At 38.9% G+C, this 25,359-nt stretch overlaps 1 protein-coding gene across 4 annotated transcripts in view; it reads right to left on the reverse strand.

Annotated features, from left to right (window-relative positions):
• NCKAP5 (NCK associated protein 5) overlaps window positions 1–25,359 on the reverse strand; it is a 1,018,052-nt gene that overhangs the window by 205,983 nt on the left and 786,710 nt on the right. For all 4 annotated transcript variants that reach the window (XM_036025027.1, XM_036025026.1, XM_036025025.1 and 1 more), the window contains one exon: window positions 9,614–9,682. In XM_036025027.1, coding sequence (XP_035880920.1) covers window positions 9,614–9,682 — 69 coding nt within the window. The remainder of the gene's footprint in view (window positions 1–9,613; window positions 9,683–25,359) is intronic.

The raw sequence follows: 25,359 nt of genomic DNA on the forward strand, positions 1-25,359 counted from the left end.
TAATTAGTTCCTCATTGGCCTCTTTCCTGTACTTCTAGGGGACCTGATTCTTTTCATAATAAGCCTATCCTTCTATGTAATATTTTGTTTTTTTCCAAAGGTGACCTTGTTGCTAATTAAGACAGTTAATATGGAAAGATCATTCATACCTCGACTTAAGTATTTCCATATTTGGAAAAATAGTATCCATTCACATGTAAAGTACTCCAAGAAGGCTAAAAAATGATATAATGCAAAACACAATCCTAATTATCTGTACACAGTTTTCACACTTTGCTGATTTATAATCTCCTTTGCCTCTCCTTTCTATTCTCTTGCTGTGGGACTATTTGACTGCATAAAATTACTTGCAGTAGAAATAGGTAGAATGGCAGAGAATAGGGAAAACTCGTTGTTCCCTGTATGTTCTACTTTCCTCCCCTATGTCTCATTTATGCCTTTTGTTTGTCATTGCTACCTGTAATGACAGTTATTTACTCCAATATTCACTTTGCCTTTCCTCCTAACTAATAAACCCTTATTTTTTGACTGGGCATATCAAAGTACCTTTCCCAGCCCTTGTTGTAAGTGTCATTCTGCAACAAACTTCTGGCCAATGAGTTATAAGAAGACTACTTTCTTGGGCTTATAGAAAATCTCTAAAAAAGGGGGCTCACCCTTCTTCCTCCTTTTCCTGTCTGGAATATGAAAGTGAATGCTAAAGCTTCAGTAGCTACCTTGACAATGGAAGTCACATGTTAAATATATCTGGGCAGAAAAATAAAATAAGCCCAGTCTTGATAATGTATGGAGCTACACTGTCTATCTCCGAACTTCTATGTGAAAGGGAAATAAAATAGCCACTGTTAATTTTGAGTTTCTTCCAATATAAATCCAAATATGATTCATACTAATACAACAGTATTAGTATAGTATGGTATGGTATCAACAGTATAGTATGTTGATACATACTATATCAACAGAACTCTATAATTTTCTTTAGGTATCAGGTGGCTTGGGACAGTGGGAAAAACTGGGTCCATCTCAGCCCAAGGAAGTATGATTAATCTGAGACAATCTTGGTAATTCCATTCCCTTATGATGACTGGCTTAGAAGTGGCCATGTGACACAATTCCAGCTAAGGGCACATGTAAAACCAACAACATGTCTCTGGCCCCGACATTTTCAAGGATCTGGCATTTTTCCAGATAACCACTCGTAATTTCTATATCTGTTTTTACTAAGGTTTCTTTTTTACCTGCAGATTTCAAAAACACAAAAAATCACTTACTCAACTCCATCACAACCTTGAAGCTTTGTACCCAATATGGCTACTATTGATAAAATTAAAGTGGACAGGTAAATTATGTGATTTTTTTCAGCTAATACATAAACATTTAGTGTGATAACTGAAACTGACAGAATTAAAGATCAGTCAAAATATTTAAATATCCTAGATATGAGGTACTTCTGTTCACTCATTTCACCCTTCATTTATTCAATATAAATTTATAGAGTATTTGCAAAACTAGATGGCTGCATGTGTTCCTTGGTTTCAGAAAAAGCATAGCTGGTAGGAAGTTGGCAGGGACACAATTATAACACATTGTGATAAGCATGTAATCACCTTGGTAATTCTCACATTCAACCAAAGGCAGAGTGATACACTTCCATCTTCTTTTTCTCTTGATAAATTTATTTTTGGTGATGCTAAACTATGTATGATTGTATCCCTATCTAGGATCAAGCAACAGATTACAGTAAGAATGTTTTCATGGAGCTTGTTTTTTGACTCAATATTGGCGAAATAGCACATCCTTAACAACTGCATGCTACCAGTAAGTCTCACAGAATATTAAAATACAGGCTGCCATCAACTTGTGGTTAGGAGGCATTCACACCACAAGCAGTAAATCACTAGAATCAGATTGCCTGTAATTGATTCATTGAGTCATATGCATGAGTGCATGAGAGGTATTTTTTTTTCTGTCAGAACCCTTTCCAAATATATGTTTCTTGACATTAAGTAAAACAGAAAAGCCTTTCATTAAAAGTACAGTTTTGAAGAAAAAGTATTCATACTTTGCTTTTTCCCCCAGAATACATTAAAGAAGTATACCTAAGAACTATGATAGCCCAAAATAAACCATGTTTTCCGTAACTGGTACTTTTTCTTTTTCCTTTGTCATTTTATTTATGTGTGATCACAATGGTGATAAATGTTATTCAGCCCACATAAACTGACCAATAGGATAATCTTGAAAATCTTTCAGTTTTTAAACATTCATTTCAGTTTGAAGTAACTGAGAATTTAAAGGCAAACTATATATATCATCTATTTTACTCTCGCCAAATTAAAAAAAAACACACACACAGAAGAACTGAGCTATTCATACAGGTTGAATGAGGAACAATGTACCAAAGTTAATTCATACCGTCAATAATTTAATTCTTTCAGAACTAAAACTTTGGATTTGATTTACATTCTCATAAAACTGCCCAATATCAATATTTTCTTTTCTTCCACTAAACTGGCCCTTCACTTAAACCAGTCTGTGGAACAGTGGTCACATAAAATAGCTCTCTACATGATTTAGCAGGAGACATAAATGGATATCCTAACTGTAACAGCCTGCAGGGGTGAACACATTGTCTTTGCAATCAAGTATGTGGCCCTGAAGGCTTACTAGAGTCTATCTCTGATACAGTTCCTTCTAGCATGTACTTTGGACAACTGTTTGCTCTACCTGAAAATTGAACAAAGATACACAAATGCATTATTTCTTTACCTACTGACACGGGGTTTTATTACCCAGAAGGACTCACAGGTTCTTTGCAGAACAGCAGGCAGGCTGTACAAGTACTTTCTTGGGAACTATCTATGAAAACAGAGCCTGGGTTTTGTTACTACTTTTAACTGCTAAGCTTCCATGATATATCAACTAAACAGTTATTTGGAGCCTGCAACCTCTAATAGGTCACAGAATGATCTCTGGAATAGGCCCCTGTTCTGATCAGATTATACCTTTAATACTTGGGTTGCAAATAATCACACACTTGTAAGCTCAGCTAATGAGAACAATTAACTTTCAGTGTCACCTGACAGCTTTCTTCTCCAGAGAAAGGAACAATAGTAGCTAGGCTGGACCAGAGGGAACTGAGACACACTGGGCAAAGCTGGCAGTCCTAAAGCTCCTTGATTGTTTTACAGACTCCATGAAGCTCTCTGAGGAGAACCCCTAGCTTTGCATTGCTCTGGGAGCCCAGCAGGGCTGTAGGTGAGCAGAGATGCTAAGGGGAGGCCCCAGGTAAGTGTTTCCTTCCTTCTCAGTAAGAATTTTCAGACAAACCCACTCCTCTAACACCTGGCTGGTATACACACAGAGCTTTGTTCTTCTTCCCTGTCAGGCTCCCAGAAGTCATGATTCCTCCTAGCATTCCCCTGGAAAGGGTGGGCAGAGGGACAAGGAGTCAGGGTGTGGAGTGTTGGTTGTTTTATTGCAAAACAGTCCCTGAAGCTGAATGAGAAGCCCTGCCTGGGAGTTTATTCAGAGGAGCCAATTCTCACCACTTTCCGAAGACAGCCCAGGGCTGGGAGTTTGGGGAGGGAATAGGAATTCAGAGTCCTTGTGATTTGACAGTTCTCTCTTCCAGGCCTGGTGGTCTCACTTTCACACTTTCACATGCAATTTTATCATGCAAAACAAGGGCCAAGTCAGCAGGATAACTTAACAATTGGTTGGAAAAGCACAAGTTATGGAAAACGTGCTTTGGAGGAGATTTCTATGCTTTTTAGCTTGGTTTGTTATCCTGAGGAGCATTGGCAGAGTCACTAGAAAGCCTCTGGTTCAAATACTGACTGTGTTTATGTTGATTGTACTGATATGCACAGGATAGGAGGGGCAACCTCTATCTAGGCTGTGAAAAATGCATGAGGTGATAGATATGACCAAAGAACCCACCTCGGACAGTACCTGATATAAAGTAGTCACCTCACAAATATTAAATCTGCATTAAGTTACTCAAACTTCATAGAATAAAATACATTTTTAGGTAAGCAGTTAAGAAAGAATGGTTTGAGCATAAGAGATTTTATTTGTAAAGGAATGAAGTATGTGTGCATGTGTGTAATACGAATATGTAAATATAAATCAGTAGGAACCTATATTACTTATTTACCCTGTAAAACATTTTATAAAATATTGGGAATGGGAGAAATTCGTTTAAACATATATGTGGTATTCCAGTGAAAACCAGTGTGGAGATAAATTTATAGCTGGTAAACTCCATTCATTTAACTCATTCAGAAATATGCATGAGTACCCAGTATGAGCTAAGAGTTGTATTGGGTCTCGGAGAAATTCCAGAGACTAGAACACAGGTGCTGCCTCATGTGGTTAGAGTCTGGGGCAGGCACAGGAAGTACAACAGATTGCCTGTTGTTGTCATGATCCTTTCATGAAATGAACATCTGACATCTGTGAGAGCCATAGGCAAGATCATCTTCCATCAACATCTATCAAGACATTGATTTTAAAGATGACACAGGGCTCAGATGCAGGATATGCAATGAGAATGTCCTGATAATGACTCCACAATCTAGTCTTGGTATTGTAGAGAGAATAGGAATCAGAGAGGAAGTTAAGAACTATTTTTAGCAACATACTTCTGCCTTTATTTAGCTTTGGTTTAAAAGAAATTCTACTGCCTTTCACTTTTTCTGAACTATATTCACAGGTCTAGTTTTCCCTTCCCTTCCTATCTCTATCCCTTCCATTCTCCATCTCTGTACTTCCCCCTGAAGTGCAGAGATAGAGAAGTCAGAAAGAACTCAATATGGCTTCCTCACTGATGGCACAGACCCTGGCACAGAACCTGGATGGTCTGAAGGAAGGCAAATTCTCCAACTTCTGTGTGCAAAAGCCTTGCCTGGGAAGTTTGATAATATTGCCAATTCCCTCACCCATCTGCCTAAGAAGGGCTGAGTGAGGTATGAGAATCTGCATTCGTAGCAATCACCACACATCTTTCTGACACAGAAGAGGCCCAGAAACACACCTGGAGAAACACTGAGATAGGGTTTATGTTTGCTTACTCAGACACTGTTGAGGAATAGGAAATAACCCACAACTTCCTCATGGGTCTGTTGTTCTTCTATCATTCAAGTTGAATGAAGCCTTCATGCATAGAAACTTTCTAAAAATGCTCTCTAAGGCACAGCATTCAGAGAACCTAAGGGTGGTGGTTCTCATTGTGGCTGAACATTATAACCCCTGGGGTACTAGAGAAATTCTAATTCCCAGGCTGCACTCTAAACCAGAATCAGATCAGTCCCTAAACTGGGGCCTAGGCAGCAGTATTTTTAAATCTCCCCAGGTAAGCCCAATGGGCAAGAAAGAGCAAGAACCACATGCTCTACTAGATCCCAAACTTCACCTGTTCCAGCTCCTTCCACTAAAAATCCCTTTCAGTTCTGCCCCTCACCACCTGCCCACCCATCCACCACTCTTCTTGTCCTTTGGTGACTGTGCTGTGCATTCTCTAAGTTCCCAGTGCACCTCATTTCCCCTGTGATTTCCCTTCACATCGCTCCTCTGTGATTATCCACCCCCCTCACTTCTGCTAGCCTGGAGGCACCTTAATTTCCTAAGGCCTGGGTGAGGTTGACTCCCAATACAGTGGTATAGGACACAACTGAATCCATCTAAATGCAAGGCAGCAACAACTTGAGGGAGATGTTATTTTACCTATTTTGTATGTCTCATTACAATTCTCTGCATGGGAATGAGTTGGCCTTAAGGGAACTGGTCAAAGCAATACTGAGAATAAATATAAATTCACTACTTGCCAGTAAACCTGTCTGTCAAACAGCTAGACAAAGACATTAGACTCACATTAAAACCTGATCCCCAAAGGAAAGTCAAATCAGTCCTTGGTTTTGCCTTTGTGTTGCCAGGTAAGGTGATGAGGAGCTAAGTAGCAGTAGAGGTGATGGTGAAGTGGTGAAGCATGTACATGCACGTGTGTGTAATCCTTTGTGTGCATGTACCTGCCTAGACAGTGTGTGTGTGTTTGTGTGTATCACAGAGGTGGGTCTGTTTCCTTCTGAAGAAACACCCTTTCATTAGAACACACAGAGGGAATTTCTGACTACCAAGTGTTTTCCCCAAATCCTCAATGTTCTTCTTTTCCCAAAAAATAAGAACCAGTTCAAAATGGATTGGAGAACATTTTAAATTTCTATTTTATCCATCTGTGTATGTTTTCTGAAACCTACTAGCAAGGAAATAACTTACACGAGAACTGATCTTGTTAGTTTGTCTAGTTAGTATAAAAAGCCTAGAAGAGAATCTGGTATTCCAGTTGGTATTATTACTACATTCAAGTATCCCTTTGAGAGTGTTTTCTTATGATGCATGGAAACAGACTATGCACCCTTGCGCAGTATTACAAAACAACTGGCACGTGCAATGAGGAGCCAGTGTTTAGGAATACAAAACATTTTCATTGTTCAAAAGTACTTCTTGGTTGCAAATCACCTCTTTGGCAACAGTCAATGTTTGCAGTTAAGAACAAAGGGACACTCTCTCTAAAAAATTCTGTCTTCCATGGAAAATTCATAAGAAATAATTTTGTGGGTGAAAACTTATGTTCTGCTCAATACATTCTGATGAAACATTCAGAATTCAGGCACAGGAAACATGAGGAAAACAGAATACAATTTTCCTTAAAGACATGCTGTGACTATTGTAAATTGTGCTGCTATGAACATTGGAGTGCATAGGTTCTTTTGAATCGGTGTTTCAGGATTCTTAGGATATAATTTCAGCAGTGGAATTGCTGGTCAAAAGGCAGATCTATTTTTAGTTTTCTGAGGAAATTCCATACTGTTTTCCATAGTGATTGTACCAGTCTGCAGTCCCACCAACAGTGCACTAGGGTCCCCTTTTCTCTACAACCTCTCCAACACTTGTTGCTTGTTGTTTTGTTTATGATGGCCATTCTGACTGGTGTAAAGTGGTATCTCCTGTGGTTTTAATTTGTATCTCTCTGATAACTAGTGATATTGAGTATCTTTTCATGTGTCTCTGGATCCTCTGTGTGTCCTCCTTCGAGAAGTGTCCATCAGCAAATGAATGGATCAAAAAACTATGGTACATTTACACAATGGAATTCTATGCAGCAGAAAGAAAGGAGCTCCTACCCTTTTTGACAGCATGGATGGAGCTGAAAAGCATCATGCTAAGTGAAATAAGCCAGGTAGAGAAAGACAAACACCATATGATCTCACCTTTAACAGGAACCTAAACAACAAAACAAACAAACAAACAAACAAACAAAATATAGCCAAAGACACTGAAATAGAGAACAGGCTGACAGTGACCAGAGGGGAGAGGGGAGGGAATTTCAGGGGAGAATGGGAAGGCTTTAGAGGAACCAATATAAAGGACACATGGACAAAAACTAGGGGGGGGGGTAGAAATGGGAGGGAGGTGGGGAGGAATGGGTGGGTGGACTGGGATGGGAGTAAAGGACTAAAAACTGTACTTGAACAACTATTAAAATAAAGTTAAAAAAAAAGAAATGCTGTGAGCCTTGTGATTGATGGGGAGGGGTAACTTCTAAGAGAATTGTGAGAAATAAGACATTACTGTGGTGTGATTCATACAAATTTGAATTCTGAATACTGATTAAGTCTCACTGGAAATTTCTGTGCAGGAGGTTAAAGTAAAACTTTGATGATCAATATATACGATTCATAGGCAATATTTGTTCCTTTAAATATTTTTTGATCTATTTGGTCTTTCTTGCCCTAAATTCTGATTGGACCAATAACCTGGGGATCAGGGGTGAGAAGTGCCAAACTGGTCTCACTAGACTGAATCATCATCTTCCCTTTCATGTCAACTACTTCAATTTTGGACACTGTAAAAATGGATGAGCCTTTTTAAAGTCTGGACAGGGTGGAGAAATGCAGATACCATCTTAAGTAACTGATATATATGGCTGGAAATATTAAACAATTCAAATATGAAATATTGAACAGTTAAATTTTTTCTGGGGCCAATTTGAGGGTTCTTCTCCACACATAGTAAGTGCAATGCAAGGTGGCCTGTGTCATGAGGACAGCGGCTCTCAACCTATAGGGGTGTTTCAGCATCATCTGGAGGGCTTGTTGACACACAGGTAACCTGCCAGGCCCACTCCCAGCACCTAATTATGGAGGTCTGGGGTGGGCCTGAGAATTTGCATTTCTAACAAGTTCCCAAGAGAGGCTGGTGCTGCTGGCCCAGGGATGACCTTTCAAGAATCACTGGTGTAGGAAAATGCCCAACACAACTGGAACTCTGGAGAGGGAGGCCACTTCCAGTTTGAAGGGAGAAGGGAGGAATGTATGGTGATGGTGATCATGTCAGAACTGGGATCTCAGCTTGTATAACTTCACTGCGTTATGGGACACTGAGGCGGGGGGGGGGTGGGAAGTGGTAAGAAAGATCAAGAGGAGTTTGTTGGAATATGTTTTCTCAATTTTTAATGAAGAGGAAAAGACTGAAGATAGTTTTCGCTGATAAGGTAATTAAACATAGTTTCCTTATTTTCTTAAAAGCTATATTGTAACACCTCTCAAACTGAATCTTCTAGAAGGATATGTGTAAGTCTTATACTATAAGGCAGACAACTAAAAATGTCACCCCATTAAATTAATAACTCTAATCACCAACAAAATGTCAGACGAGAGCTGTCAGTGAGATGAGTGACCAGGCCTAACTGGTCCATACAGTGCGGACTGACAGCATACCTCTTGATGAGAGTGACAGGGGAATGGTTGAAGGGAGAATTTTCCTCTCATCTCTCAGGAATTCTGAAATGCCCACCATCTTTACCTTCATCCCTCCATCATCATTAAATATATTTCTCAAGTTTACTCATGCATGGGCCCTGTCTTCCGTTCTGCTCAAATTTTCTTCATTTCCCTTTCTCTTTCTAGCTGTTGCCAATATACTGACTTTTCCCTCGGGCTAACAACTGTGCACATCACCCCACCCCACTTGTCAGGTTTAGTTTTTTCAGAAGGGTATCCTGTCAGCGACGAGGCGCAGCATGCCCTTATGTGGCTGCACTCACAAGTAAGGAGGATCATACCTGCTGGACAGAGGAATCCATCATACAGTGAAGCCCACCCAAACCATGCCCAAGAATGTTAAACAATAACCAAAAGGAAGTTACAAGATGCCTGGGTAATGGACTAGGGAGAGAGCAGATGGGCTATGGAGAGAGATAGACTGACCTTCCTTCTCAATGTGCACCTGTTCACAACCTTCCTTTGGAGAACAAAACATTCCTGTCTTGTGCAGGCTGGTAGTGAACAGATATTCTGATCTAAGGAACCAGGGGTGTCCAACCGATAGCCCACATGCCACAGGCAGCCCAGGATGTCTATGAATGCAACCCAACTCAAAATCATAAATTTGCTTAAAACATTATGAGATTTATTTTGTGATTATGTGTCACAGTGTATTTAATATGTGGCCCAAGACAACTCTTCTGCTTCCTGTGTGGCCCAGAGACACTAAAAGTTTAGACACCATGAACAGTGTGGCCTCTTACCAAAAAGCATTCCATTCCACCTACCTCATCAAGACATCTCTCATACTGTTCCCTTTGATTTTCATTTTCCAAAGTCAATGCTGAATTCTCTGCCTGCAGGAAGATACAAAAATAATACAAATAAATCAATGAAATGTTGTATTATGTGACAACATATTCAATACAGTTACTAAAAATACCTCCTCAGGATCCAAAACAACCTTTGAGAAGAGTCTTTGACAAGTTTGCTCTAAGTACTATTATAAATATCTCCAGGATGATTTCTGTCTTACTATCTTGTTCACAAAAATACATTATCAGTTAAAGAAATGCAAAACTTGATATTCTGAACAGGTAGGAAATCAAATCATGGCCTGATGTGAGAGTGTTTTATGAAAAGATTACAATGCTATTTCATTCTATGAAAATGTAAATATAAGAAATGTCTCAATTCACTTATTAAGACCTGTCATGGCTTTACAACCCAATATTTGTTTAGGCCACAGAAAAGAACCTTATGTAAATTCACAAAAGCACAACTCTAAATGCAAACTAATTATGTTGCTTTTCTGGTCAATCAATGACTTTTGAACATAAGAACATAGTGAAAAATTCAAGAATTAAATTATACTTGAGTCCTTCTCCTTGTCTCTCTTGTTTCAGAATTACTGCTTTTCTGCTCCTCAGAGCCATGTGGGTATCTGACTGCTATATCGATTACTATAAGATATTAAATTGAATATGGCTAGTAGGTTACTATGTGGAATAATCAGGGGAAAAAGTAATCAGAATAAGAAGAGCAGATTTTAGGAGGAACATGATGTAGTGGCCTAAGAACTGCCCTCTGCATCTGGTAACCTGGGTCTACTTCTGCCACTGTGGGCCCCAGCCTGAATTCTTTTCTTTTTATTTTAATTATTGTTCAAGTACAATTTTCTATCTTTTACTCCCATCCCGGCCCACCCACCCAGCCCACCCCACCTCCCTCCCATTTCCACCCACCCCTAGTTTTTGTCCATGTGTCCTTTATACTCGTTCCTGTAAACCCTTCCCCTTTTCCCCTGAAATTCCCCTGAAATTTCCTCCCATTTCCCCTCTGAACACTGTCAGCCTATTCTCTATTTCAGTGTCTTTGGTTATATTTTGCCTGTTTGTTTGTTTTGTTGTTTAGGTTCCTGTTAAAGATGAGATCATATGGTATTTGTCTTTCACTGCTTGGCTTATTTCGCTTAGCATAATGCTTTCCAGTTCCATTTATGCTGTGGCAAAGGGTAAGAGCTCCTTCTTTCTGCTGCATAGAATTCCATTGTATAAATGTGCCATAGTTTTTTGATCCACTCATTTACTGATGGGCACCTAGGTTGCTTCCAACACTTGGTTATTGTAAGTTGTGCTGCTATGAACATTGGGGTGCATAGGTTCTTTTGAATTGGTGTTTCAGGGTTCTTAGGATATAATCCCAGCGGTGGAATTGGTGGGTCAAAAGGCAGATCCATTTTTAGTTTTCTGAGAAAATTCCATACTGTTTTCCATAATGGTTGTACCAAAAGCACTCAAAATCATGAAGATTAAATAGCATGCTATTAAACAATGAATGGGTCAAGACTGAAATTAGGAAAGAAGTCAGAAAGTTTCTGGAAACAAATGAAAATGAACTTACAACAACCCCAAATTTATGGGACACAATGAAGGCAGTCCTGAGAGGGAAGTTCATAGCAATACAGGCCTACCTAAAAAAGATAGAAGCATTTCAAACAAACAACCTAACCCTACATCTACAAGAACTTGAGGAACAACAAAGACAGCCCAGAGCAAGCAGAAGGAAGGAAATAACCAAGATCAGAGCAGAATTAAATGACATAGAGACTAAAAGTACATTTCTAAGGATCAATGAATCCAGGAGCTGGTTCTTTGAAAAGATAAACAAAATTGACAAGCCTTTAAGCAGGCTCATCAAGAAAAAAAGAGAGAAGACCCAAATAAACACAATCAGAAATGAAACAGGAGAGACTACAACTGATGCCAGCCTGAATTCTGAACGTGCAGGTTGACCCTTCCCACAGTTGCAACAGTGACCACCCACCTTACTCCCTGAAGCAAACGTGGCTCTGCCAACTGCTTCCCTACAGCACTTCTTGACCTTTGTGGGGTGCGGGGACAGTATTGTTTCAGAGCTCTGAAACAGTTCTTTAAAAATTATGGTATAATTTCTAGGTGGTACATAGATCAACATATTTCCTTTATAGTTTCTCCCTATCAATTATTTAACAAATTTATTTGGATATAATTTCAAAATTACAGGTGATTTGCAAGAATAGTATGAACTGCCACCCTTTCCTCAGATTCACCAATTGTTAACATCTTACATTCTTTCTTTTTCAGTGTTTCTTCTGCAACTTGACAGTTAGTTCCAGGCATGATGCTCTTTATACTTAAATACTTCTGTGTATGTCCTAATAACAAAGGCTCTATTATAAAACCACAGTTTAGTTTTCAAATTCAGGAAATATAACATTACTACAATACAGCCTAATCTATAGTCTTTATTCCAATTTCATCCGTTGTCCCCATAATGTCATTAAAACACATTTCAGATTCCTATCCAGGATGATGCATTGCATCTATTTGCTGTTCATCCAGGATCCCTTAATCTGGAATAGTTGCTTTCTGTTTCATGCTGTTTGTTGACTTACTCTTTCCTTCTCTTCTTTCCTTCTCTTCCTCCCTCCCTCCCTCCCTTCCTTCTTTCTTTCCTCCTTCCCTCCCTTCCTTTGCTCCCTCCTTCTTTCTCTCCCTCTATCGCTCCTTCCTTTTTTACAAAGTAGAGGCCAATTATTTCTGGGAATATTCATTAATTTGGATTTGTTTCAACTTTTCTCATGCACATCTAGCAGGAGTAGCACAGAAATGATGCTGGGTCCTTCCCAGTGCATAACATCAGAATCATATGGTGTTCATGTGTCCTATTATTGAACAAGTTAACTTTAATCACTTGATTAGGTGGGACCTGCTAAATCTCTCCACTACTTGAGGTGATGAAAGTATCTATCTTATTACATATCAAACCCTCATCTACTCGTTTTAGCAACCATCAATGAGTGATCCCTGAATCAGTGATTACTCTGTGAATGATGATTTCTACCATTCCTCTACCTATATTTTTGAGTGGAGTGCTTTTCCTATTCAATTATCAGTATGAATACATGAATCCTCATATTATTGAAAGGGCTATAAATTACTACTATTTGTTAGTAATTAGTTTTAATGATCAAATTGCACTAGCTTTTGGAAGGTGGACCTTTATGCTGTCCTTTTAACCTGTTTCCATCATGTAAAAAAACACTTTCTGCCTTTTGGGGCACACAGAAATGTTTCAGGTTTACCTGCTTTTCCCCTGCCGACCTCTGAAATTGACTATTTCCTCAAGGAATCTACTTCCTTTTAGTTGGGAAATGACATTTGGAAACAGATTTGGGAGTTAATGTGTGCCAGTTGCTATGGAGGAGTCATTGCTTCTAGTTCCTTTCAAGGGAAGAATCTCTCTGCCCCTCTCTCCCTTCCTTCCTACACACACACACACAACACACACACACCTCTCAACTCCCATAGAACAAATAATTCTTCCTTTTACTATTTTCCTATTTATTTTTTTCCTAAGACATGGGCTGCCAATATCATACTCATTTCTTCAATCCTACAGTCCATACAAAAATTTTAACATTACAAAATATGGTACTAAGAAGAATTCACAACCATTTTTTTTCTTTTTTACAATGAAGGTGTATAGCAAAAATACTGTGCTCAAGAGTTACTAGATTAGTATTCCCCCAACATTAGCGTGGAATTAGCGTGGAATTAGCATTTGGAATTCAGTTCACTTTATTTGTTTCTGATAGTATTCAAATTTAATCTCTCTTCTTGTTCATTGCACTTCAGTTTTTGAACATGGAAAAACATTAACATGATTGCAAAAGTCACAATCATACTAAAAGGTACACTCAGTGAGATACCCCCTCCAACTGCTCAACCCCATTTACATGTACATCTGGCAGGTTCTTTATACTGTTCATCATTCATTTTCTGTCTTACTTTATTTGTTGCTACCTAGTTAAAATCATGTCCCTTGACTCCCTCCTATGACATATGCAACAATCACCTTTCCCCCTCACTCCTTTTTTCTACCCACTCTCCAGCTGCATTCTTTCTACTTTATCAGAACCCATGGTCATGTACTGTAATTTCACTCTGTCTCATATCCTTGTTTTAGCCTCTTTAATTGATGACAACTGGGGAGGTTGCTTATACTTCCCTTTTATTTCTATGACATCTTAAAATTTTCCCTCTTCCTTTGCCACTTCACAACCATGTTTCCAAATGGCACCTCTCCTTTTCTCTTTGCTTCCTTCTCCCCAGAAACACTGCCCCTCTGACACAGCCACCTCAAGCCCCACACACTTGCAAGCCCTACACAAAGCCACACTGGGAGCCTGAGCTGTCTCTACCTGTGGTCAGTACTGAGCATATGCTGTGGGACCTTTACATTCTGGGAATCTTTCCTCATACACTCTGCTGCCACCCTCCCAGGACATGCAATATTATAGCCATAGTTCTGTGGGTATTTGGTGTTTATTTTTCCACTCACAGGAATTTGAACTTTTAGTGTTCTGTTTTGGGGTAATGCAGACAACGGTTTTGTGTTCCCTGACGATTTGAATGCTTTTATTTTTGTTTTTTGAATATGTATTATAAGTTTCAGATTTAGGCCAGTTTGTACTTTGTTACTTAGCAATGCAGCTCAGGTGACATGATTGCACTGGGATGGAGCATAGAAGTTGCTCCATCTGATTGCAGATCAGATTGGAGAATCTGTTTGCAGGTGATCTTGCCACTCAGTCATCTTGACCTTGTTCATAGTCTGAGTCCCAGGATTCGGACCCTGTCTCTTCTTCACGTTTCAGTTCTAATTCTTGGCTTTGACTTTGTCTCTCTGGGCTCAAATCCCTGTTTCAGCAATACCCCCAACATTCCTGTCCCCGAGGAGAGGTTCTATTTTCCATTCCCTTTACAGACAGACTTCTGCCACACAGCCCAATCCTTCTACCCTCACCCTGATCATCTGTTTGAACTTTTAAAGTACTGGTTGTACATAGACTGTTTTTTCTCTACTCCCCACCCAAAGTAAACTGAGAGTCTCTCTGACTTGCTGCTGTCTCCTTCTGGGATTGCTTCAGCTTGTCACATTGAACCTCTGCTGTACCAGCAGCTGACATGACCTCCCATTGTCTTACTCAGCTCAGGTGGGAGGGCTGGTTCCAGGCTCCAGTTTTGTTTCAGTGAAGTTCACTTGGTAATGCCAAGTTGTGTAACCTTCAACAAGTCATTCAGCCTTGCTGGGTTTACAGTTTAGCTAATATATGAAAGGAGCAAACTCACCAATCTACAAAGTGACTTCTAATTCACATATTTGGATACCACAATATGCAGGCAACATACTGGAATTTTGATTCTATAAGCCCATTGCTTTTTAAGGAGAAATTTAGCTTTTGCAGAGTCTGCTGGTTTTAGTAAGGCAATGACACAGAGGATAATGGGAAGAGATAAAGGAGATGATGGCAATGCCAGTTTACATCGTTTTCACTTTAAATGTCGTGGAAAAAATGGGTAAGGAAATAAAGCTGAAATAGGAATTTATATGGGATGTCTATATCTTGCTCCTACCCACAATATCACATTGCAATAACACTACCTTCGATCTGTTTGGATAATTACCATCATTACACCGTTTACACTCCTTGCCCCACATTTACAGCTCTGACAATCCATTAGAGGCAAGTAAATTAAATACCTAAAGGGTGCTGGTGAAGACACAATAGTCACATTTATGGTTAATGCGTTCACTTACAGAGACCAATTTAATTGATATTATCCTACATATCCCAGGAGAGAATGGAGATATTAACAATTATGCTAGTGAAGTTAAAAGAATCTTGAACTCATGATTTTCTTTAATGCATTTGCATTTATTAGAAATTCAGGATTAACCTGCTACTGACATGAGACAACAGAGGAAAAATGCAAGAAAAGAAACCCTTTAATTAAATATGATTTAGAGAACCTGTGAATATTTGGATGGCAGGGGTGGAAAAGGATAAAGTAGAGAGGAAAAGAAAAGGTAGGTGTCACTACTGAAAATTACAGAAATGACAACCCAGGTCTTTTTCATTTTTAGTAAGTATGTTATTAAATCAGCACACCCAGAGGATGTAATTAGAGCATTCAAGTGAACATAACAGTGGATCTCTGTGTTCTGCTTTTTATGCCCCAGCAATCAGGAACTTCTGCCAGACTGAGTCCATGATTTAGAGTATTTCCTGCTCTGTGGGCTTTCATCATGACTCCAGATATAGGGATCTAAATATGTTTCTGATTTCTCCTCTGAAGTTCTCAAATGTCTTTATAAAATTGAAGAGCCTAATAGGGCAAATCCATATTGTTCTGGTTTAATGAATAATATACACATATTTAAAAGGAACTATGGTACTCAGTGGTCTTGCTCTGTGAATAGACATGCTAGCCAGAGCTTACAACTGATTGAATAGGCTGATGCTTCTAAACTGCTGTTCCAGTGACACATTCTCTAAGTGCTTATTATATTTAAAAAGCTCTCTATACTATGAAACTGTTTCATTCATCTGCTATGTTTGAATGTTTGTGTCCCCTACCCTTGATTCATATATAGAAATGCTAATGCCTGAAGGGATGGTAAACACCTTTGGGAGGTGTGCAGGTCATGAGGACTGAGCCCTTAGGAATGGGATAAATGGCCCTGAAAAGCAGCTCTAAGAGCTAGTTGGTCACCTTCCACTACTGGAGGCCTTGGGAAGAAGGCACTGGCCATTAACCAGGAAGAGGGCCCTTACTAGAAACTTGACCATGCTGACACCTTGATCTTGGACTTCCCAGCACACAGAACTGTGGGAAATAAATTTCTGTTGTCTATAAGCCACCCAGTCTGTAGAATTTTGTTATAGCAGTCTGAGCAGACTAACACAGTATTTCCAGAGAGGAAAGGTAGAACACTTCCACACATAAAAGTCCCTTCTGCATAAAATAACAACTCCATTGTAGGCTTCTTAGCTCTTACACTCTGTCCCCACTTATCTATCCAAACTGACATTTTTGCTGCTTGATAGCATGTGCCATGTTGAGAGTCAGGCCTCTTAGGAAGGCCCAGTTCTGGTGCTTTGGGTCTGCTGCTCTAGCCTGAACTATGCTCCACTTCCCCACTGGCCTTTCTATATTCTACTAATTTTTCATGGCCTGGCTCAGCTCTGAACCTCAAATACTTAAATAGCGGCATATATTTAAATTTTTAAAAGTAATTTCATATGTACAGAAAGAGTTTGAAGACATTACAAAGAATTCCCCAACTCCTTTCACTCAGACTCCCCAAAGGTTACCCTTTTTTTTATATCACACTTACTTTACCATTGGTTTTATACTTTTCTATGACCAGAGATATTTTATGAAAATCAAAACATTTGTAAGTAAGGTGGAGACACGATGCCCCTTTACTCCTTAACATTGTGAAGTGTATTTTCTAAAACAAAAATGCATTTTCTTATATAACCAATATAGAGTTTTCAAATACAAGAAATTAAGTATGATTCAATACTCAGTCTCTAGAGACCTTGTTCACATTTCACCAGTCATCCCTCTAATATTCTTATCTAGTCCAGGGTCCAATCTAGATCCCCAGAGTTGCACTGAGCTACTGTTTCTCTTTAGTCTCCTGTAATATAGAATTGTTCTTTTGTCTTTCATGATCTTGAAATTTTTTCAAGAGTACAGGTCAGTTATTTTGTAGAATTTCCTTTCAGTTGTGTTTGTTTCATGTTTCTTTATGGTTAGATTAAATATTTTTGGCAAGAATACTATAGTAATAATATTGTGTCCTTCTCAGTACATCATATCATGGGGCACCTGATACCAATTTACCCCATTAATTATATGTTAACTTTGACCACTTGATTAGGTTAGGATCTGTCAGATTTCTCCACTACAAAGCTATTAATTTCTCTTTGTAATCATTAAAGACCTAGGAATTTACTTCAAAATTATGTAAATATGCAAAGGTTTTGAGATTGTGCAAATATCTAGATATTCATGCTTTTATTCATTAATTTTAGTATGTATTGATAATTTCTTGCCTAAAACTATGATTACAGTAGTGATTACCAAATAGCCATTTTTATTTTTATTTTGGAATATATTTTATTCTTTATTACCTACATAAAATGTAATACATTAGTTTCAGGTGTACAACACAGAGATTAGACATTTATATTACTTATTACTAAGTAATCACCCCAGGAAGTCTAGTACCCACCGGACAGTACACATACTTACTGCAATATTATTGACTATATTTCCTATATTGTACATTACACCCCCATGACTTTTCTAAAGACTGGCAATTTGTACATTTTAATCCCTTCCCTTCTTGCACCCATTTCCCCAACACCACTCCCATCAGCAACCATCAAAATGTTCTCTACATCTATGAGTTTGATTCCGTTTGGTTTGCTCATTTTTGTTTGTTTTTTAGATTCCATATATACATGAAACCACGTTGTGTTTGTCTTTCTCCATCTGACTTATTTCACTTAACATAATACCTTCCTTCTAGGTCCAGCCATGTTTTTGCAAATGACAAGATTTCACTCTGGGTAATACTCTGTTGTATATATGTACCACCTCTTCTTTATCCATTTGTCTATCAATGAATACTTAGGTTGTTTCCATATCTTGGCTTTTTAAATAATGCTGCCATGAACATAGGGATGCATATATCTTTTCAAATTAGTGTTTTAGGTTTCTTTGGATAAATACCCAGAAGTGGAATTGTTGGGTCCTTCTTTGTCTCTTATTATAGCCTTCATTTTAAAGTCTACTTTTTCTGATATAAGTATTGCTACATCAGCTTTTTGTTTGTTTGTTTGTTTGCATAAAATATCTTTTTCCATCCCTTAACTTTCAGTCTGGTGGTTTTTATCTGAAGTGGGTCTCTTGTAGGCAGTATGTGTACAGTTCTGGTTTTCTTATCTATTCAGCTACCCTATGATTAGAGCACTTAACCATTTACATTTAATGTAATTATTGATAGGTTTGTAGTTATTGCCATTGCATTATTCATAGTTTTATCTTTTTCTTTCTTCTTCTTAATAAAATTCCTTCAACATCTCTTGCAATATTGATTTGGCAATAAAGGAGTGATGAACTCCTTTAGTTTTTCTTGTCTGGGAACCAAACAGTGATTTTTAAATACCACTATTCCTCCTATGTTGATTAGTTGACTTCCATCATAAGAAAGTGTCATATATTTTAATAATTATAATGCCTTCAGTTGAGGTTAATAGTTTTATGAATATTATTAGTCTTTTCCAGCTAGATTATAAGCCTTTTGAGACAGGAGTCATATGTTACATGCCTCTTTTCAAAATAATACAATTGAATTGGATGCAATTTTACTATACTTTTGAGTGAATGCTGAAACTAACTTTGACGCTTATATTTACTCAATATCAATGAGTTTGTATAAGTAGAGTATAAGGCACTTTATGCCCTCTCGGGGGTAGTCACACACACATGTGGATACATTCTGATGTATCCTTTTTAAAATAACATCTTATAGATAAGTAAGAAATTGAACAAATGATAAACAATCTTTACTGTTGGCATATGTCAATACTAATTTAATTTATTAACATGGTGTCTATAGTTTCTAAGCAAAAAATCAGTATTTGTCATCTGGCATATTTTGACAACTGGCAGAATATTTAAAGTTTTAATGTCTATACTGAGCAGTATGGAAGACTGAGTTATAAGTGTTAAACTGCACTTATCACTATAATTGCCATAGTGGTAAATTAAAGATGGTTGCAAGTGCTTCATGATGTATCTCTTTGAATCTGGGCAGGACTTACTGACTTGCTTGACCAATAGCATGTGGCTGAAGTGCCATTTTTGAGGCTTCCAAGGCTAGATCATGAATTTTTTAGATTCCGCCTTGGCCTCTTACAACACTTGCTCTTGGAGCCTTGAACTGCTTTATAAGAAGTCTGATATCTTGAGGTGGTGTGAAGCCCAAGCCATGTGGAGAGGCCCTGGAGGATCAGATAGATGCCTATGGAGAGGGAGAGGCTATGGGGCATCGAGAGGCCGGACATGTGAGTGAAGAAGCCACCTTGGAAATGGCTCTTCTAGCTTCAGCTGATGCTACGAGACCTGGAGGTGAACCATCTCTCTGTGTCCTTTCTAAATTTCTGAACCACAGATCTGTGAGAAAAGTAAAAATCCTTTTAAACCTCAAGAGTTTTGGAGTTGTTGGTTACACAGCAATAGATAAATAGAACAGACATATTTAGGAGGTGAATTAGAATATAGAAACACAGAAGCCACCACAAAGAAGGAAATAGCTAGCGAAGAAATAAATTAATTTCTCACATCAGAAGCTGTAATGCAACAGAATCAGAGAAAAGGTCAACTAATTTTGGGTGATGTAGGAAAGATATTCTTTGAAGAGGTGATCTTGACCTTTGACTAAGCCCACTCAATAGGCATTCAAAACAACAATAAAATCCTCATTAAAATGAATGCAAATGATATACCTTTGAACAAAAATACCAATGTAATGACATCTGGCTTGTATCACTATCAAGAAATAAATTATCAAACCATGTTAGCAAGTGAATAATATCAGACAGCAGCCAATACCCACTGTAGAGAAAATTGTGGGTTTAAGAAAGATGAAAAAGAATAAACAAATGTACTAAAAAATGGTAGAAATTGAGCAGGGTAAGATGGTATAAAGGAAAAAAGAAGGTGGAAAGATGAGGATGTCTTCTGAAGGAAAAAAAAGAGAAAAAGAAGAGTAAAGTCCAATTTATAGCAACAAAAAAGCTCCATTGCTATGACTATTGCTGGTCTTTCTCAGAATGACATCTTCTCAGCTTGCTGAAAATCTTTCCACACAGCAAACACAGGTCAGAAGAAAGCTAAGAAAAAGGCATTTCTCTAAAATCATGGCTTGGCCCCAAAATGTGCTTTTTTATAATTGCCACCCTGAATCAGACAGAGTCCTGTGGTACTCTATTTAAATAGCTCACTTACCAGTTACAGCGCTATCTTAACTTTTAACTGTGAGCCATGAAACATTAGATTCAGCCTTCCAAGTGAAACACAGAGATCACCCCAACATCCCTAGTTGCATGATATTCAGTTGTTTTGAAAGCTGTCCAAAACCATTAAGAGGAGGAAGAATCACGGCAGGGGCTAAGTGCACTGTCAAGCACACCACTTGAGTGTGGACATTTTAATCTAGGAGAGTGACCAAAAGCCCAAGTCTAAAAGGCACTAAGAACAGAATGTACGTATTGAGTCTCCTTCCCTTTATCATTATCAAATGAAACATAATGCGGTTTCTGGATCATTCCTCTTATCATGTCTGTAGTGGCTGTGTGGGGAACAGGTGGCTAAAGGATATTTCTCACTGTGTAGAGTTAAGAGCTACAGTGTCCATACCCAGGCAATGTCTAGGGCTGCTGTGCATCTTGTGGGCAAATTCTGTCATCCTAGAAAATTTCAGGAAATAGTTTAAAGTTTTTCTCATCCACCAAAGGAATAAGCATAGGCATATATGTGCCCATATGTGCACAGACACACTCTTAAAATGTCCTTGCTCTTGCAATAAACAAACCTTGGGAATGCTCACTAAGTCCAGGCCCAACACCAGGTATGAGGCCTTCAATCCAAATTAAATAGCAACCACATGTCAAGGAGTTCAGGACCCCATGCAATGAGAAGATCTTATGCAGGACCTATCCACAGGTTCATTTTTGAAGAGCTCACTAGAAAACACTTCACAATAAAATCTTTGTGTGCTTCCCAAATTTAAAAGCTTGGATTTACTTTAAGAACAGTGGTTTGTAAATTTGAGTATGTGTCTGATTACTTAGTATGCTTTCCAGGTCAAAGGTTATTGGGCACCATTTGTGCCCAATAACCTTTGGATTCAGTGTATCTAGGGCAAGATCTCTAACCTAGGGCAGGTGGTGCTGATGCAACTGGTCTGGGGACCACACCTTGAGAAAGTGTATTTCAGATGGATCAGCCTTAAAATGAAGGCGGTTTTCACCCCCTGGGCAATGCTCAGGCTATCATCCCCTTTCAATTGTTTGGGAGTTTCTTACTGCTTCCCTGGACCAGGGAGCAGTCAGCATACTTGTCATCTCCACCAGAAAGCCTTCCCAAATCTCTTGAGAGGCAGGAGATGACTACTCTCTGCTTCCACAATGCATTATCTGCATATTTCAGTAGAGTACATATCATAAAGACTTTCACTACAGACTGATAAAAACATCCAAGTTTGTATGTTGATTTCTCTTATTCTGTTCACGAGTAGGCCTCTTTTCTCCTACATCTGTGTGTGTGCACATATGTGTGTGCACATATGTATGCAGAACAGAAGAAAAAAATGTGTCTGGTTTGGAAATATATTATTTGATATTGAGTTACAGCTGGAAAATAACAAAAGGGAATGCTTGGATAATACAAATAGGAAAGAAACCTCAATAATTTTTTTTGCCTCTGGGGAGATACAGGAAAGAAATCTACAATAGGTAGGGAGCTGGTGGGTTGTAAGAATGGTAAGAAGGACATTAATCCTAGGAGGAAAGGATGAGTTCTACTGGAGGCCACAGTGTGCCTTTTTAATTTCCTTTTCCTTTTTATTTTTTATAATGGAAAGAGGTCTGGTCTTTGAAGTCAGGTAAGTGTTTATTTTGATCTTGGTACTGCCTCTTGCCTATCATTACCTCAGGCAAATCCCCTGAACTCTTTGAGCCTGAGTCCTCCTTGGCAAACAGTAATGGTAATAAATACCTCTGACTCTCTTGGGGTGAGTGAGATGAATGTAAAATGCATCTGACAGAGCCTGACCTGGTACAGGATTCTATCAGTGTCATTTTTCTTCTGTTCTCTGAAAAACAACTTTCATCTGAAAGCTGAAATCTACCCTAGAGAAGTGTAACCTGGGCCCTCAGAACCAGTATTTTAAACAACCTCACACAAAGATTAGCTTCAGGCACTGAATCCTTCCACCTGCACACTCCCATTTCTATCCTTCCCACTCATTTCTCTCCTTACTCTCTTTTTCTTTTTTTACTTTTTTTAAAGATTTTATTTATTTATTTTTAGAGAGGGAAGGGAGGGAGAAAGAGACAGAGAGAGAGAAACATCAATGTGCAGTTGCTGGGGGTCATGGCCTGCAACCCAGGCATGTACCCTGACTGGGAATCGAACCTGCGACACTTTGGTTCACAGCCCGCGCTCAATCCACTGAGCTATGCCAGCCAGGGCTACTCCTTACTCTCTCTTCCAGGTGCCCATTTATCAACTGTCCTTTCCCTGTAGGAAACCCTGCCTCTCAGAGAGTAAGCATCCTTTCCTTCACATTGACATTCAAAGCTAATAAATAAGGCACTGAGAGGATTTGCATTTTATGAGAGAATTAAGGAGTGAACCCTTAATTGCAGCATTGTAGTAGTCAGAAAGCAAGCAGAGTGGTAGGGATGGTGGTAAGGGTGCAGAATAATCTGGGATAGAGCCTTGCATTTCACCTTGAAGCCACATTTAAAATGATCACTTACTAGGCTTTCTGATAAAGCCTACAAGAACTTGATCATGATAATCCCCACATGTCGTAGGGTAGCTAAAACGAACAATGTGTTTACTCCCAGTTCTTCTCAAACTGTATACATGAAATACTTGCTTTTCTGATGTGTGATGCCACTAACCTGAGGGCCTAGTTTTAAGCTTCATAGCACCTTGTCCACCCCTTGGTTACAGCACTCCCTGCCCTCTTTGCTCCTTGAAGGTCTACACTGTTATTTTCCCACATCCTGAACTGTTCCTAGAACACAGAAGGTACCCAGACCATTTGTAATTCTAACCCTACCGTTATACAGTTCTTGCATTGTAGGGATGTGCACTGCAACTAGAATTATAAAAAGAAATGTAAGTGTTTTAGGAAAATGAACACTTCCAAGATTCCATTTCCTGATTTACTCAAACTTACTTTGCAAACCCTGGCCACTTACAAAGACTATTGGTCTGACATTTCAGAAAGTCATCACAGCTACTGGTCCCATTCTCCCCACCCCAAGGTTATAAAGTCCAAGGAGACTGACACGGAGTGAGAATAACAAAGACAGCCTGAGGCACACACACACATGTGGATGCAGTGGCATGTGCTCCTGCAAGAAGTGATGCCTACACTAGCCTCCAAGTAGCCAGATCACATTCTCACCTCCTCAAAACAACCACCTCCTCTCCAGAAGCATGCTGGCAAAAGTTTCCTGCTTGGTTCTTCTCCAGTTTCCATGGTGTAAGTGCTCCCATAGTGACTGATTTCGAGCTACCACAGGGAGTGGGGAAGAGAGGCACAGCAGCCCATCACCACAGAGTGTTCCCACAGTGTAGGATATAGAGCTCAGATAATAGTAAAATGTTAGAGTTAGGAAGTGATGAGTTTTGTATGCATATTACCTTTGTCTTTAATAAATATAAGTCAATATACATGTCTCCTAGAGCAAGGGACATAAAGGAAAGAATAAACAAATGGGACCTCATCAAAATAAAAAGCTTTTGCACAGCTAAAGAAAAAAGTACTCAAATAAAAAGAGAACCAACTGTATGGGAAAACATATTTGCCAATGATACCTCAGACAAGGGTTTAATCTCCAAAATATATAAAGAACTTACACGACTCCACTCTAAGAAGACAAGTAACCCAATCAAAAAATGGGCAAAGGACTTGAACAGGCACTTCTCCAAGGAGGACATACAGAAGATCCAAAGACACATGAAACGATGTTCAATATTGCTAGCTATCAGAGAGATGCTGATCAAATCCACAATGAGATACCACTTCACACCAGTCAGAATGGCCATGATAAACAAAGCAACAAAAAACAAGTGTTGGAGAGGTTGTGGAGAAAAGGGGACCCTAGTGCACTGTTGGTGGGACTGCAGACTGGTACAACCACTATGGAAAGCAGTATGGAACTTCCTCAGAAAACTGAAAACGGATCTGCCTTTTGACCCTGCAATTCCACTGCTGGGACTCTATCCTAAGAACACTAAAACACCAATACAAAAGAACCTTTGCACCCCGATGTTCGTAGCAGCACAATTTACAATAGCTAGGTGCTGGAAGCAACTTAGATGCCCATCAGTAAATGAATGGATCAAAAAACTGTGGTACATTTACACAATGGAATTCTATGCAGCAGAAAGAAAGAAGGAGCTCCTACCCTTTGCAACAGCATGGATGGACCTGGAAAACATTATGCTAAGCAAAACAAGCCAGTCAGTGAAAGACAAATACCATATGATCTCACCTTTAACAGGAACCTAAACAATAAAACAAAGAAACAAGCAAAATATAACCAAAGACACTGAAATTGGGGACAGACTGACAGTGACCAGAGGGGAGAGAAGAGGGAATTTCAGGGCAGAATGGGAAGGGTTTACAGGAACAAATTTAAAGGACACATGGTCAAAAACTAGGGGGAGGGTGGTAATGGGAGGGAAGTGGGGAGGGTTGGGTGGGTGGGCTGGCATGGGAGTAAAAGGGAGAAAACTGTACTTGAACAATGATTAAAATAAAATTTTTAAAAAATAAAAATAAGTCAATATAATTTAATTAATAATAATTGTCATGTTTAATG

This window comes from Phyllostomus discolor, chromosome 4 (genome assembly GCF_004126475.2).
Source record: "Phyllostomus discolor isolate MPI-MPIP mPhyDis1 chromosome 4, mPhyDis1.pri.v3, whole genome shotgun sequence".
NCBI classification, from domain to species: Eukaryota; Metazoa; Chordata; class Mammalia; order Chiroptera; family Phyllostomidae; genus Phyllostomus; species Phyllostomus discolor.